Consider the following 17,453-nt stretch of genomic DNA (forward strand, 5'->3'; position numbering starts at 1 on the left):
AACACACAGAATACACCTCAACAACAAACAACACGTTCTCATTTTATACATTTTGAATATCGAACCAGTCACCTCCAGCTGCTAAACTTACTGGTGCTACATGATAAAGTGTACCAATACTCTTTCCAGATAATACAAATGGGCTAAAGACCTATGTGTTCCACAATAGGCCTGGTGAGAGCGCCTTCTCTTTTTATGCCCCTAAACTGTGGAACTCACTGCCTTCGGACATCAGAATGGCTTTAAAAGAAAACTAAAGACCTATCTTTTTAATCTGGTTTTCTACTGATGTTTATCAGCCTGTTTTTAAATTTTGATTATTGTTTTTATCCTTGGTGTTTTTCTGTACTTTCCTGAATTTCAATTATTGATTCTTTTTTTTTATTGTTGCAATTTTAACCTACATTGTTTTACCTTATTTCTAATCTTATTGTTCTGTTTTATATGCCTGTTGATTTGTTTGGATCTTTGCTTTTTATGTGTGTATGTTGCTCTGATGTGAAGCACTTTGGGCTACAGGCTTGTATGAAAGGTGCGACATAAATAAAGCTGAGTTGAGTTGGGTTAAATAAAAATAAAAAGTGTGTATGGCTGAGTGAGAACCTGAAGGTCAGTGAGGTACCTTAGACTTTGGCTTTAACTTGGAGAAACGATTGCAGACAGTCACATTTAACCCAGCTGTTTTCAGAGCTGATATCCTGGACTCAATGTTAGATATCTTTAAAAGAGAAAGAGGATTTATTTGAGGAACACAATCCAATAAAAGATATTTCATGCCATACACATTTGTTCCGTTTTAGTCAGAAGATAATGTACAATTAACACCGTAAAAAGCTGTTCAAACAATACCTGCAGTTCAGACTGCTGGACCTGAGCGGCTGCAGTGGCCACTTGGTCTTCCAGGAAGGCCAGCTCTGTGTCTGTGGTCCCACTGCAAATACTGCGGGCACACTGCTCCAGGTCCCCCAGTGCCCCCTCAAGGCCATACACAGCACCAGCAGCCAGGTATACCTACCCACAGAACAATTGATACATGTTTAGGAAACGTTAGCAGTGAATATTTAAGGAGTTAAAATTAGTGCGCTGACTTGAGCTTACATTCTCCTCCATCTTGGTCAGCCTCTGGTCCAGCCTGCGGGTCTCATTGCTGCTTGATATGGGAGAAGCACTCATGGACTCAGAAGGGGTGTAGCTCTCACCTCCCGCCTCACCAATCAGCTCCTCTGTAGCATTTAAAACCTTCAGCACCTCTGTGGTGATGCTGCAGAGCGAGGCCGCCGAGTACTTCTGCTTCAGTGACAGAACACACATATTAATATGAACTGTGTAAAGAGGCAAAATATGTTATTCTTTAAGTGGAAAACCTTATTAGTGACACTTTAAGTGAAAAGACATAAAGCGAAAAAAGGGAAGTGTGTATTTAAAATGTGTAAACATGACATGAAGGACAAAACATGGGCTTAACGTAACGACATGAAATGTTAATTAAAAATGTATTTCATTCAGGAAGCCAGTGGATGCAACAAAATTTGATTATGCAAATGTAACATTTTGGAACATTATGCACTCATTTGTGTTTTTATCAGCATCATATTTAATCAAACTGCAAGGTTGTGAAAAAATACATTTTTTTCAGGTACCATGTATGAGTTTATTTGTCACTCTTTCGTGATGCCTAATTAGTTGTTTTGTGAGCGCCCACACGTACACATGCTCGACCTGGAAGAGCAATCCGAGTGTGCTGAACAAAGATGTGAGAAATGTGGGAGTGACAAAGGAAGAGGTGGAGGAAAGGAGGCAAGGACGGGCTCAAGGCAAAGCCAGATCTTTTGTTTTATAGGCTTTGAATGGTCAAAAGATGACAAAGTGGACACAGTATCTTATTACTGCCCTGCAGGACATCAATTACAGAATTTGGATGTGGAGCTGAGGAATCAGGAATTCAAACACAAATTAAAAAAATACAAAATATAATAAAAAAAATAGAGTAGTTCATGCATGAGTTTCTAAAGCAGTGACCAAGGAAAGATTGTAAATCATACAGTTAGTTAATGATAACAGAGTGACAAATCAGTCGGCAGGGATTTGTCACTACAATATCTAAATGCCTTTGACAGATAAATGAAAACAACATCTTGGTTGTTGTTTTTACTGCCAGTCAGTATCTTGTAGAACTGGAGCAGCTTGTTCTTTCAAATCTCAGCTTGTTACCAAAATTCAGGCTGACAGATAATAATTCAAAGGTGACGAAGCCTTTTAAAGAGAGCCAGTGTTTCATTCTCCTGAATAGATGAGAACAGTGAGCAAGAAGAGGAAAGGGTAGTAAAGAGAGACAGATGTTATTCAATAATGAATGAATCACTGGCTGAAGCTTTGATCAGTGGGATTGGATGCATATTGATCCCTCTTTCAGCCAGACAGTGACAGTCTGAAAAGCTGGTGACAGGAGAGGCAGGTAGGGATGAAAAAGAGTTGAGAAGCAGTTATCTTGTTGTTGTTTTTTTGTAAATCACCATTCAGAGATGCAGAGATGCATGTTCTGAGAAATTGACTTGGACTGGTCAATGGAGAAGTGGAGATGTTCTCATCCACTCCAAAGAACCAGGCCATCGAACAGTTAGACAGACAAACACGTATCACTGCTGTTGACTTTCACAGATATATCTAGTGCATATAAAAAAAAAAAAAAAAAAAATCTAGTTTGTGCCCGTATTAATATAGAAACATAATGTAAGTAAAGAAAATATGAATCACAGTAGAATATCAATTCTGTGGTTAATAATACAATTACAAGAGAATAATAGAATAGAAACTTTTAAATTGGGAGATCAGACAGGCACAGATTTAAAGAAGGGGGTAGATTTGTAAAGTAAAGTAAAAATGTGCTAAGACTCAACTTTCTTTGGAATAATAAACTGTACATAATTAATTGATGTATTATTAATATACTAACAACTTAAAAAAACTTAAATATACCAAGTGTGTGTCATGAATTTTGACTCTGTCCCTCCCTTCAGTCACCTACCCTGGAATAATTTAACCAGTGTCTTGTTTGTCCATATACCTGCTGTTGATCATGTAAACTAAATGGTTTGTGAATAATAATACCAACGGTGAGCCACTGTGTGTGTGTGTGTGTGTGTGTGTGTGTGTGTGTGTGTGTGTGTGTGTGTGTGTGAGAGAATTGACCTGACTTTGTGTGGGTTATTTACTTGTCCATACCGATTTGTTTATGAATAGAGTGGATTAACAATAATGAAATTATCAGTACTGAAAGATCTTTTCCCTAAGGGGATTTTAGTTTTTAGATCTAGTTTATGAAATCAGATTGTATGCCTCAATTCTATAAGATTTAACAACACAATAGTGTAACAGCATTTTGATGATACACATGCTTTTGTAGTGTGCAAGGAATCAAAGTACTTTACAATTTTCACACATGATACCATAATATGAGTGCAAGCGATCATCTGCCAAACTAAATTCACAAAGAAAAATCAGAAGCTGCTTTATTTCCTTTGTACATTGTATTGCTGGACAGTATACGAGGGCAGCACACTTGAGCTAAATCCAGCAGATCTACTAGGCAGATTTGTAATGTATATTTGAGTATTAATAGAATTGAACAACAATACTGCAATTGTATTTTAAGAATCTTTTATTTTAATATATATCTTTGTACACATTTGTTTTTATGTCTCTTGTACTGCATACATTTTTTTTGGACTGGAACCTACTTTTTACTTCTATCTCAATGCATTTCTGAAGAAGTTTGTATTTACTGGACTCGCTCAATTTGCCTTTTGCTTGATAATACTTTTTTCTTTTATTACATTTGACACAATGCATCATCAAGATAAGAGAGGTGGACTTTTATGTTTGGTTTTCCCTGAAGGTGATGAAAGTGACAGCACAGGCATTTTTTCTATTCAAAAAGAAAGAACGTTGTTCCTCACAAAAACATAACTGTGTCTGTGGGCATGTTGTATTCTGACCTTTGGAGGATTTTATTAATGAAAAAATTGTATTTGCAGCTCTTCTGTGATAAATCTCTTCCACTAAGATTCTTGAACGCTTTGCAAAGCTGTGACTGTAGCTTTCTGGTGTGATGTCACACTAAAGAAGGACAATATTACACCATTTCAAACGCCGAAATGTCTGTGCAGTCTTATAAGAAATAAATGCTTTTGTGGCAATAGTCATGTTGTTTAATGTGTGTATGTATAAATGCAGGTGTGAATTTGCGTGTTTATTGTTTGTGTGCAGTGCAGTGGGTTTGATTTAGGTTTGTGCCTTTCTTTTCAACTCGATATATCTCACCTGCTGTAAGACAGAGAGCAACTGAAGCCTCTGATGTTGCTCCAAATCATTCTGTCCAACCTGACACACACACACACACACACACACACACACACACACACACACACACACACACACACACACATACACACACACACACACAGACACAAACACACACACACACACACACACACACACACACACACACACACACACACACACACACACACACACATACAAATACAGACATGCACACATCCACAAATAAAAACACAGAACAGACAAAAAGAAGAAGGGAGAAACAGCAAAACAAGAATACCAGATGAGGGACAAAGAAGCACAGCATTGATTCACATAAATACATTGATAACAGCACAGAGTGAAGTGGCGAAGAGTTTTGGAGTCTAAAACAATAAAAAATGAAAAATAAATGTGTCAAAAGCCAGACAGACAAACTGCAAAGACAGAAGCAGAAGATGAGGAAAACTATTCTTTTTTTCTCATCTCCTCACCTGGTTGTTTGACAGCACCCCCTCCTGGGAAGAAGGTGTACCTGCAGGTGTACTGGCACTGGATCCACTCCTCCTTACTCCACCTTTTAGTCCTACTTCCTTCTCCACATCTCTTTTATGTTGCCTCTTACTCTGTCTGTTCGGCTCTCTTTTGTCTCCTCTGTTTTGGTCCCTGTCATCTATTTTCTCTTCCAAACTCGTGCCTAATTTCTCTAACCTCCTCTCCCTAACTCTTCCTTCTTCTCGCACTGAATGACTTGTTCGTAGCCTCTCATTTCTTTTCACCTCTTGTCCATTCACTTGTTCCACTGTTTCACTTGCTTTCTCCCTTAATTTGCCACTTCCCCGCTGTCTTTCTTTTTCTGTGTCTTTTGGCCTTGCTGTCCCTCTCTTTCTGTCACTTTCTTTGTCCGTCTGTTTTTCCACAGGCCACTTTGTGGACTCCTCTTCAGATGAGATGCTGTCTTTGCTGTTGGCACGGCTGACCAGCTGACCGAGTCTGGATAGTAACTCTTCGTCCAGGGGTTCTGCAGAGCCGGATCTAGGCCCCGAGCTGCAGGAGGAAACCTTTGGCCCGGGAGCCAATGAGTGGGGCCGAGGAGTGCTGGGGCCCAGTGAATTCAGGGACACTGTGACTGAGTCCTCCGGCTTGGGTGTCATGGCACCCAATGTGAAGGCGTCCGGTGCAGCTGTGGCCACTGGCACAATGTCAGGTGTCAGCTGATCCTCACTTAAACCCCGCTTGAGCAGGGCATTGAGTAGAAAGCCGCTGTTCTCCTTGAATGAGGAGATAAATAGACAGAGATGCTCATAATCATAAAAAATGTATCAGACAACAACAACAACAACAACAAAAAAGCAATTCACTGTTTTTAAAGACAATAGAGCTACTAAAGAGGGGGGGAAAAAAAAAGCCTCAACCTTATTGTTAAATAAAGTATATAATTTGCTGCCTCCCAATGGTGAAACAATGTTTTACAACCAGTTTAAAAAAAACAACAACTGTGAATGTAAGAGTTTCTCACTATTAAGAATCAATTAGAAAACACTGCCTTAAAAAGGCAGAATAAGTACAGGGGGATATTTTACCTGTACTAAGGGATAGATGGACTGTGCAGGACTCTGGCCTCCAGGCCTGCTCTGCTCCGTTGATGACTCTCTCTTGCTTTTCCTGCGTCGCCGTGATCTTCTGATAGGGTCACTGTTGGGTTGTCTCTCCTCGGCCTCGCTGCTGTCTCCCATCACCTGGGAACAATGGTGGAAAGTAACTCAATACATGTATAATGCTACTTCTAAATTCAGAACATTTCAGAAGGCAATATTGTTCTTTTACTGCACTAATCTGACTTCTCGAAATTTCAAATATGGATCTTCAGGTTTCCTACTTCCCTGATCAACTCATGACCCCTAAGATTCATCTAATGACACTTTGGAAAGAACTTAACCCGAGGCTGGGAACAACTGGACTGAACTACTTTTTTGGGGGACATTTTAGGTACCAATTGCAGATAGTTGCATTAAAATAGTATTTTAATAAAGACTTTACTGGTAATGGAGAATTTGTTTTTATAATACATTGTTGTATTAGTACTTTTGACTTGGGTAAAAGGTATGGATACTTTTATTGCTAATTAATGTCCTACATTCATCTATTTTTTTATGAATATGTGTGTTTGTTCCAATAAGTAGCATTTTCTGTATAAATTATTTTACATCTGATTTTGCAGTCCAGAATAATTCAAAGTCACCTTGGGGTTAAAGTTCACGTCCAGTGCCTCTGAATGGACTGGGAACGGCGTGAAGTTCTGGTGAAGCTGTTGTTGGTAGAGCGGCTGCTGATGAGGGTGCAGGTGCGTATCCGGTGGTCCTTTCTTCCTCATCAGGTTGTGAGGTGGTTTGCGAGGACACACAGACAACAATGACGAGGCCTCAGAGTCCGAGTTAAGAGTTTCTGTGTTGGTGTACTGGCCAGAAGACGGTGATGTAATGGCAACATGCTGGGTGTAAGTCCACTCTGGGTCGTGCTGCGAGTCTGTGTAGTAAGTCTCGTCTGAGAGTTTGCGCCGGAACTGTCTCAACGCTGCACCCCAAACGCCTTCGTTATCCTCCTCGGACTCAGATCCCATCTCGTCGTAAGCGGAGACAACGCCGGACTCCTTTTCCAACACGCTGAACACCAGGCTCTTCCTCTTGGTGAGCAGGCTGGGCCGAGACAGCTGAGAACTGTGCAGAGCAATCCAATTACCGTCTGGGCTGTGGAGCACTGAGGACGCACCTGAATGAACATTACCAGCAAAAGCAGGAAGTTCAGAAAAACTGGCTAAACTGGCTAAATTTAAGCAATGAATCCACCATTTCACAATTAAGTTTTCAAAAATGCTGACTCCAAACATTGATTAAAAACAAAAATATTTTAGGTGGAGTGTGACTTTTAAGTACAAGGGAATCCATAGACTAAAAACTTATCTACATGGGCATATTTAATTCCATAAAGGAGTTGTGTGTTTCCTGTGAGCACATTTATGACACTGTGTGTGAGTATATTGCCATCTTAGCAGCCCTATCGATATATTAGGCGGATATTTTTTAAATGTGTTTTATACCACTTGCTTATTGGATGAAACTGACATTTGTATCAGTAAAAAAAACAAAAACTTTTTAGGCAATTGATGTTTCAGTCTGTGAGTGAAATATTTACTCGAGTTGTCCAGGCGATCCATGCTCTTCCAGGTGGGTAAAGACGCGGCCTTGGCTTCCCGCTTTAGAGAAGAGTACTCCTGAAAGTCGACGCTGCCCGCCCTGGCACCCTCCTCTTCTGGACCCTTGTCTGGGGACTCGTCACTGGTGAGCGAGAAAGCTGAGCGTGACCGCTGGAAGCACACAAATAGAGACATACAAATATGAGTAAAATGACACAGACACACAAAAGTACATGTGACTGTGTGTCGGAGGAAAAAAAAATCCTCCTATGTAAGTGATCCGTAGCTGACTCTAGGTCCCTGGGTCAATAGGGCGTTCTTGAGGGGCAAACCGGTATATCCAAACCACATGTCCCTTCTATGTAATCAATGGGGTCTGTGTCCAGCAGTGTTTTTCTACCCCGGGCACACAGATGACCTTTCTCAACTAGAAGCCGCAGACCATATGTGCAGATGACCGATGACCGATGTATATGCTGAGCGCCCTGAGGGGTGAAGAAGAGGGCACCTCCTTACGTGGATGTAAGGCCGCTCTCTTCACAAGAAGGGGGTCAGACTTTCTGGACTCTTCGTGAGTGTAGAAACTCTCTTCAAGGACGATTCAGCTGAATAAGTGTTCCTGTGACTCTGTTTAAATCTGATGTACTCGCTTGGTTCATGTTTGACGATTTGTACGCTCTTATGATTTTCCATATTTCATTTTGTAATAAATACTCAAGCGACAGCGAGCTCGAAATACTTTTGATTTCTCACAAGGAAATACATTAATTTCCACCACACTGTGCACAAATGAACTCCACAGAGGTCAGAGGTCGAGCTCAGCCACAGAAGTGAGGTCTAGTTTACAGGAAACTTTTTTTTTTTAACAATTTTAAAGCTGAACAACCTCCTTTTTCTAAGTTTTTGCTGACAGGAAGTTTAAAAACATCTAGAGAAATAATTTGCACTTGGAGATGGGCATTGGCACCTGGACAGAAAGCACATATAATATCCATATATGGTAATTACATAATACAAAGGGGAGCATTTAGAGGGACAAGTCTCCAACTCCGGCTGCGATTTAACATCACCATCAGCAGATGGAGCTAGAAAACAGTAAATAGCATGTAAGGACAGGTTCTATGACTGCTTTTCTCTGGTGAAATAAAGAATAATACATGTATAAGTAATTAAGATATTATAGCATAACATCTTTCTCTCTCTCTTACACAGACACATACACTCACAGGATTTTAATTAATTCTTAATTTCTTTTATGGGACAACCCCTGATTTTACATCAATGTGACATCACAAGTTCAAAGTTGTTTTTTAAATTCTAATCTTTGCGAGTGTTTTTGTGGTGCTCTGTTTCTTGTATTAGCAAAGTTTAGTGCAAGTTTGTAAGTAGTTTCTGAATCGTGGCATAAGATTTAAAGAGAAAAAGCATCCATTTTTCAAAAGGGTGGGATGCAACATTAAGGTTTAGTGTTATGTAGTGCTGTAATACGGATGTGAGTGCAAATTTGCATGCATTGTGTCTCAATGAGCGTGTTTGCAGAGAGCTGATAAACAGAGCCCGTCCCATGGCAGGCTCAGCGGTTGAGGAGGATCCCTGCGTATTTCACAGGACTTTGATCTTCACTGAGTGAAACAGCAGGAAACAGAACGGAGAGGCCCGGGGAGCGCAGCTTTGATGCTCCGCTCACACACAGGACGATGACAAATCTCCAGGAGTCCCTGCTGACTAGTAGTGAGAACCATTGCCAGGTGTGTGTGTGTACTGTTGCATGTACTTTGTGTATGTGGGGATCTGTGTGTACTTTGTATAACTATGTCTTTGTAACTGGTGTATTGTTACTGTATTGTGTGTACTTTTCTCCAACCTGGAACATTTAGTGAAACAATGCGAGGTAAACTGTCTGATGTGGATTTTCTTCAGGCCCAGTCCAGGATATCAGTGATTCATACTTGGTTCAAATGACATTTGGAATACTTTCCATGCTTTGCTTTTGGCTGCTTATGGGGAAAATCCACTGTTTCATATTGCAACAATGACCTATTAGCCATGCACCCAAAGGTTTATTTGTTGCATCACTGGTGTCTTTTATCTGTTATCCAAAGAAAAATGGTGACACATGGATGATGCTCAAAGAGGTCACACTTCTGCCAAGTCAAAACTATCCTTTGAATTAATTAAAGTTTTTATGACTTCAATCAAAATAACCCCAAAATAAACATCCTGCTGACTTTAAAATACTGTAAATAATTCGGGATTTTTAGGAATATAACAGCTTTAAATACAGCTTAATTTGAAGTGTGTTTGTGTGATGAACACTAGCATTCATTACAGCTGTAGTGCATTTGTCTCCAGATGTAGTTGGTGGTGTTTTGGCGCACAACACATTATATTTTGATCAATGCTGATTGGTTAAAGGCAGCTTCAATAGTTTCAAAATTTACCTGACATCCACGCCTAGTAGGATTTAATGACTGGAAACAGTCACCAATGGAGATTGGCCACACCCATATATTCACACAATGAATTTGGGTCTACAAACATCCTGCGGCTGAAGGAATTTAACATAGAGGGGTGGTACAAAAATTCCTGAAGCTGAGGTCTGAGACTGATGGACAATCACAAAACATCTTCAAGATGTTATTTCTGCTAAATGGGGCCTCTGATGCCAAAGGTGTTCTTACTTTTTCCAACAGAAGAGTATTACATGTATTGATGTTTTTGTTGAATAAATTATTGAAAAAGCTGTTTTTCCTTGCCTGTATTCAAGTCATCTATTTTTTGTAGGCACTGTTTCAAAAAGGATGAAGTGTTTGATTGTCCAAATGTAAAAAAAAAAAAAAAAGCCCACAATTTCCATGGGATGTACTTTTTTTCGCTTGACTGTATGTGACCTGTGCTACTGAAAACTTACAGTGATGGGCTGTCAAACACAGCATTCCTGTGCCTTTTAAACCTGGCAAACACTCTGAAACAACGGCTGGTCCACCAAAACATAGACAGAGGAAAATAATACTGTATGTGCTGTGAAAGGAAGTGAGACATGTACAGCTTGTGTACTGGAAAAAGCAAAGCATCCATTTTTAAACAGATGGTGCACAATCAAAGAGCAAATCCTTTTAGTTAACACTGACAATTTACACCCACTAACAAGGCAATTTTGTTTTGACGTAACAAGATATATATGCCTTTGGTTGTGTGAATTGCTTGCAGTGTCAGTCTGAGTGGAGACAGAGACTCACCCAGAGAGAGTAGGAGGTCTTGAGGGGGTCTTGTGGTCCTTGTGAGGAAGCGTGAGGCTGAGAAGGAGAGGGCAGTTCACTGGTCTGGATCAGAGACTGAGGCTGAGGCCAGACAAAGTCATACTCTGTTGGCATCTCTGAACGCTTCCTCCTCTGAATGATCTGAGAACAAAAGAAAGAAAGAAGAAGAAGAAGATGAGGAGGAGGTAGAGCGAGCGAGAGAGAGAGAGAGAGAGAGAGAGAGAGAGCATAAAGGCTATATGGCATACAGCAAGCTTTATGTAAAAAAATGGAAAATAATAATGCATGCAAATTGGAAAATACAGTCCTATAACTGCATTTTATATTTAGCCATGAATAATTTGCTATGATGAAAAATTAAAACCAATAATCCTGTTGCCATTTGAATTTGCATGTAAAATTATGCACTGAAATCCTCAAAGTGGAGATAAAAAAAAAATACATTTTTCATTTCACTTCCAATGAATAGACGGCAAATGTTGGTTAAAACTGAAAAGCTATCAAATAACTGAAAACCTTGTTTAAAAAAAATTAAGCAGCTGTCATTTGAATGTAATGGTGTGCAGATTGTGACAAACTAAATTAACCTTTTCAAAGACTTTTTTCCTAAAACTCACATCAATTGCAAAAAATAAGAAAGAAATTTAACTTGCTGTGCCCTCTCGCACTAAAATATAATATCAGTTCAAAAGCTTTTGTTTAAAATTACACTGCTCTACTGATTTCTCTGTCAGTCTGTCTTTTTGAAAGCAGAGGTTGGGACCTAGCCTGATGTATTATGTTTTAATTTTCCATTTGAATAATGTTAACTTGACTTACCGCTTTGTCATAAACAGACAAATAAACCTGCTAAAATAAAACCCACTTACTTTTTGTACAATGGTTGTAGCAAGTTCCTCTATGAGCTCCTCTTTATGGTCCCGCAGATACCGAGCCTCATTCTGCTTCTCCTACACACACACACACACACACACACACACACACACACACACACACACACACACACACACACACACACACAAAGGGACCGTGAATTACCAGGAGAGGGCCTGTGCAGACGTCTTAGTCAAAAACCATGACTGCCGCCCGCTGATACTGCAAGTATGCAAGAGAAGAGGAGAAGTAAGAGGCCCTGATAGAGAAATATTGGATAGAAAAGAGGGGAATGCAGAGCAGGAAAGAAATAAAACAAAAAGGACAAACAAAGGAAAAGAGAGGAGGGAATTTGAAAGGGAGAACAAGAAGAAAAGAGTTATGACTCACTAGGCTGTCACAGAACTCCTCTGCCTTAGCGATGGCCTCCTCTATAGCCTCCTCAGCAACACGCAGGGCGACTGTGAGTGTCTCTGCCATACTGTGTCCTGGTGTCACACACGTAAACCACACGTGAACATCTGTATATGTACCGTACATACTCTATGGGACAGATCTACAGACACATTCCCATTTCCAACTTTTGAATCATTTAAAGAGAGCTTGGTTCTTGTAAACTGTCAGCACCAAGTTTAACCATGCTTCTGTGGATTGCACCGTTTGTTCCAGATTGAAATATCACAACAAATTTTTGATGGATTGCCATGACCTTTGTACAGATGTTCAAAGTGCCCAAGGGATGAATCCTAATAACGCTGGTGATCCCTGTACTTTGACATTTGTAGTTTTAAGTGACAGACTTCAATGAAAATTGGACAAGTTGCCATTTGGCACAAATATTCACATTTCCCCAGAGGGGAGATGTTAGAACTTGGGTGATCCTTTCACTTTACGTGGGGTACCATGATCAGGTCAAAATTAGAAAAAAAAAAGAAAAAGATTTGTGCGTTACCTTTATTGGACAAATTTAAATTTCTACGCCAAAATACTGCCAAATTAATACGATTCCCAATAGCCTCATCTCTACTTTGCATTTAGTGCTAAAGTAAAAAGGTTTATTGTTTATGTTTGTATCATTGTCTGATCTTATTGTGATTTGAATCCTTTTTGATTGGTTGTTGCAGCTTGAAACTCTATTTCTGAGCTATTGATATTTTGACGCATGCTTTACCAGGGAGTAACTACAGAGTTGAAGGTATGAGTGCGCCACTCAGAGAGTGAGACACTTAAAGGGAAAATACTATGTGCGGGCGCTGCTTTCACAGAAGAATGTGAAGTGATTATACATATAGCTATTATAAATTTGGCCTGCTAACCAATGCAGCAGCAGTGACGATGAAAAACAGCTCATGGATGCAATTTATTACTTTGCAAAGTAGCAAAAATAATAAATAAGTCAATTACCACCTAAAACTATAGACGCTAAATTAAAATGTCTAAACCATAATGATCAGTTCCCTGAACTTGCTCAAGTGACTAACCACAGCCTCAGTGTGTGATGTGTTAGCTAATGATCACATGCTAGTCTCAAAAAGAGGGACAGGGGGTGTTTAAAGAAGAGAGATGATGGAGGGAACTGAAAGGCAATAGAGACCCTGTTAGGAATTGTGCCACACATTGCAAACACAAGAAATCTGCATGATGTTGAGGAAACATTCACACTATCACACACATTATCTCATTGGCAGATCTTTATCATTGTACAAACAACTTGTAATTACTAGTAAACAAATTAAATTGGCTTTATTGTTAGATATGGGCTGTTCAGTTGTGTGTTCAGTTTGCATATTTATTTTTGCATGAAGGAGTGTTTGTATCTATAAGTGCTGTCTGTGGTGAGTAGGAGGCTATCATTCTATATGTGTGTGTGTGTGTGTGTGTGTGTGTGTGTGTGTGTGTGTGTGTGTGTGTGTGTGTGTGCATTTGCAAGAAGGCATGTCAGTGGTTTTATGTGTATCCAGTGGATTTATGTTTGAGTGCGTGCAGGTGAATTTTTATGTGCATGCAATTTAATGATTAAAAGAGGACTGTCACTATGTGTGTGTGGCTAGGAAAACGGTAATGGGAACAAATATCAAAAAAGATCAATACACAGCAGGCAAGAAAGAACTATCAAGTGGAAAAGATTATAATTGATTATAATTGTGCATATTTGCAGTATCAAATTTGCAAAAGACTCCCTGTTCATCACAGTCATATGCTTCTCTCACCTTCACTCTGTTTGTAAAACATGGAGTCACTGCCACAGATGCTGCCATCGTTGTCGTTGCTTCCCTCGTGAACACTGCTTTCTGAAACAGAGAAGGAGTGAAACGAAGCATTCAGATAAAAGCGATCAAACTGAGGCCTGTCACAGAAACTCTGAACATATCGTACCATATAACAATGTAGCTGCACACTTTTTTTGTGTGCTGCCACTACATTAAAAGTAGGTTACACTGCACACAATGCCACAGAGCCACTTTTATCCTCTTGCCAACTGTATTCCCATCTCCATTTTGTCATCTTGTTAAATGTATTGTTTTCTTTCTTCTAACGTGGTGCTTTTCCCCATTGTAAGTAGAAGCAAAAACAAAATGACAGTTAAAAAGAAAATTACAATTCATCTGGTAATTCCCTTTGCCTTTCAAACAAATCACACGCTGGCACTTATCAAAGGCGTATTCTCGAAGCACAAGCATCACCATGTAGTGCATTTTTTCTTTATTCAGGCCAAGCCACTCGTGAGTTCATTTAAGTAAGTACCTTCTCAAACAAACTCCAAAATCTAAAGTTTCAGCAAAGGGACATCTCTGTGACCCAAAATGGAAATTTGTACTTACTCAGGTCTACTTAAAGAGCCGTGAAATCCGAGAGAAAGTATAGCGGTTACAACATCCCCGCCTTCATAACCACATATTCCCTTTGTGGCCCATTAACTCCTGTTAGATATCTCTCCTGTGGGTGTGAGGGTGTACTTGGACATGCAGCTTATTAAGAAGACAAACTGTCAGACAGCACAGCAGGAGAAGTGCCAAACCACCAAGGCAAAGCTCCCTGTCTGACCACACTCCAGGTACATTTCCATCTCATCCCCTGACGATATGGATCCACCCAAAACACAACGTCAACCCAGGCTACAGATCCGCCTTTGGTCCTCACATGAACTTGTTTCCATTTACTATCCCGAGCCAAAACAAAATCAAACCTCAACCCCAAACCTAAGCCTTGTTCCAGCACCTCAGCCCCTGCTGCTGACAAAACACAAACCAAAAACCAAATTCCATGACCCACATTCTTGGCCCGTCTTTGCCTCTGCCATTAACCTGGTCCTGTTGCACCCGCTGGAGTCATTGTCTGAATGCACAGAAAAACAAATGCTCCTGGTGGTTTTGGTGCGAGTGTAGCTTCAAGCAGCCAGAACCACTCACTGATCTCTGCCATAACTAACTGTAAACACTGCCAAGGCAACAGCCCGCCATTACAAAACGCTGCCAGTGTTTTCTATTGGATGAAATGATATCTCTCACAAATGTAAATATTTGACCAAGAGTAGCATTACACTTCATACAAGGCTTTCAGAAAGGTTTTGAATAAGTCCCATGCATGAAAGTAAGAAGTCAAGCAGACAAAAAACAAATACATCAAAATCAAAGAAGTTGGCATTTTCTCACTTTTTCCCTTGACAGCAGCAGAAACACAGCCGGCTGTCAGATATGTTATGCTATTTCAGCTTTACTGCCAAGACGAGGTGCTGTTTGTCAAAGCTCTGCGACATTTTAGTGCAGCAATCACAAACTCTTACGTTACTTCACTTTGACACGCGCTGACATGCTATAACTCAACCACAGAAGACAATGTTTGATGTTTCTCCACAAATCTATCTGCAGGGAACAGCTGCCTGAACAATAGCTTCAGCCTTGAGGTGCGTTTTCCTTACTCTACTTCGAGGAGTTTTATGTGATTTCATGCTGCCGTGTGTATCTCCATTTAAAGGCCCAGGACTGGGGAGGACTCCCAGTTGCGGCACGGTGTAACAAGTCCATCGACCATTACATGCTCCACTCGTTCTTCCCCGCCAGAGTTGTCTCACCTTGACTGAAGCCGCTTTCAACGGAGCTGTGCTGTTCTCGCCTGGTTAGAGCTGAATTATTGTTCCTCGCAGTGTGGAAAGGGACAATAGGTGGGGAAATTACCTGCAGCAGCTCAGGACAATGTGGACACAAAAGGACTGCTATCACAGAAAGTGAGACACCTCGCAAGAATCACACACTCACGGGGAAGCAGGAAAGGTGAAACTGCACACGCACGCACGCACGCACTCACACACACACACACACACACACACACACACACACACACACACACACACACACACACACACACACACACACACACACACACACACACACACACACACACACAGAATAAGCCATTCCTAACAGTCACTTGAATGCATCCTCCAGTAGGCTTCCCTATGTGCAGTGTCTGTTCATACTGGACAAGAAAGAAAAGGTAAATGTGTGTTATCTGTGAGGACAGAGGATCATTTTATTATGTCCATTAATTTGTCGGACTGCAATGGTCTGAGGTAAACTATTCACAGTTATCTGTGGTACCTGTGGTGACTTTGCAGGTTGAGATTTTACAGATAAAATACTGTTGGATATACTAAAGTCTACAACAGTATATAAAATGGGTAACTTACATTATAAACTTACAAAGCTGATAAGGCAAATGCGTTGGCGAACATTTCACATTCTTCTCACCAGCTCTGGGGGTAGATACCAGTCTTTTTACGCTCCTAAATGCTTTACATTGTTCATCAGCTAGATGCTATTTTATTTTCAACATTCAGTGCTGCGCAAGTAGTATATGCTAGAGTTTTGTAACCTAGTTTGATCAAAACAGTGGCATGTAGTAGTGAGGAAGAAGGTTGATTGGAGCAGTAAAACCAAAACAAAGAGCTGAAAGACACTGAAGAGCTCCATGGGGCTGAAGGTAACAACCGTGTGAGTTGATGTTTCTATGGGTGAGTTTGTCAATATGAGCCAGTCTATTCAAATTACAGATCTTTATTCTAAAATATTGACTGTTTTAGATAAAGAATATACAAACTTCTGTTATTTCAGACACCAAACGTGATGAAATGATTCATATCTCTCAGCTTTACAGCTTTTGTTTCACATAAATGACTGCCAAAGTGGGAAACCACATCATTGTTGTCTTTGTCATCCATTCATGCCTACTGTCATCATGAGTCATGTATGACAAGGCAGCAATGATACAGTGACTAGTGAGACACAACAGAGTGATGGATTTGTCATTAGAAGTCCCAGAATGACACTGGTGCCTGTCATTACAGAGGTGATGGAGAGTCTGTGTGTGTGTGTGTGTGTGTGTGTGTGTGTGTGTGTGTGTGTGTGTGTGTGTGTGTGTGTGTGTGTGTGTGTCTTGGTGTGTCTCAGTCCAGCACATTTCTTCTCTCTGTATTTTCTCTCCATCATCTTATCTGTTTGCCTTATTGCTTGCAACTCTAGAAAACTTATGACTGAGATTTAGAGTCAACTTTTATTCAAAACTTCAAAGTTTTATTGAATCCTTGCAGATGTTTTTAAGGTCATTGTGTGCTATGAGACACCAAAATACAGGCTGTGCCTGCAATCATTTATTGTGTTCACTTATTCTCTACTTCCTGTACAATAAAGACTCAATTTAGTAAGCAGTAAACAAAAATTTTGGACAGTAATGACTCATTGTTAGCTTAAATTGTCATTGATGATTGTAAGGCATTCTCAAGTGTTTATTGCCATAATAGTTAAGTTTGCATC

General features: G+C 40.2%; 1 protein-coding gene across 5 annotated transcripts in view; it reads right to left on the minus strand.

The window, feature by feature from the left end:
- The window catches only part of myripb (myosin VIIA and Rab interacting protein b), a 107,995-nt gene that overhangs the window by 4,583 nt on the left and 85,959 nt on the right, over nucleotides 1–17,453 (minus strand). For 2 of the 5 annotated variants that reach the window (XM_069151594.1, XM_069151595.1), the window contains 12 exons: nucleotides 13,854–13,934; nucleotides 12,034–12,131; nucleotides 11,640–11,720; nucleotides 10,750–10,911; nucleotides 7,510–7,681; nucleotides 6,560–7,086; nucleotides 5,901–6,056; nucleotides 4,812–5,588; nucleotides 4,321–4,380; nucleotides 1,099–1,290; nucleotides 850–1,011; nucleotides 623–718 (listed from right to left, as the gene is read on the minus strand). In XM_069151594.1, the coding sequence (XP_069007695.1) occupies nucleotides 623–718; nucleotides 850–1,011; nucleotides 1,099–1,290; nucleotides 4,321–4,380; nucleotides 4,812–5,588; nucleotides 5,901–6,056; nucleotides 6,560–7,086; nucleotides 7,510–7,681; nucleotides 10,750–10,911; nucleotides 11,640–11,720; nucleotides 12,034–12,131; nucleotides 13,854–13,934 (2,564 nt within the window). The remainder of the gene's footprint in view (nucleotides 1–622; nucleotides 719–849; nucleotides 1,012–1,098; nucleotides 1,291–4,320; nucleotides 4,381–4,811; nucleotides 5,589–5,900; nucleotides 6,057–6,559; nucleotides 7,087–7,509; nucleotides 7,682–10,749; nucleotides 10,912–11,639; nucleotides 11,721–12,033; nucleotides 12,132–13,853; nucleotides 13,935–17,453) is intronic. The other 3 variants (XM_069151591.1, XM_069151593.1, XM_069151592.1) reach the window with 3 other exon arrangements.

The sequence above is a fragment of the Embiotoca jacksoni genome, unplaced genomic scaffold (genome assembly GCF_022577435.1).
Source record: "Embiotoca jacksoni isolate LCO1_2020_lvr unplaced genomic scaffold, fEmbJac1.0.p SCAF_17, whole genome shotgun sequence".
In the NCBI taxonomy this organism is placed as follows: domain Eukaryota; kingdom Metazoa; phylum Chordata; class Actinopteri; family Embiotocidae; genus Embiotoca; species Embiotoca jacksoni.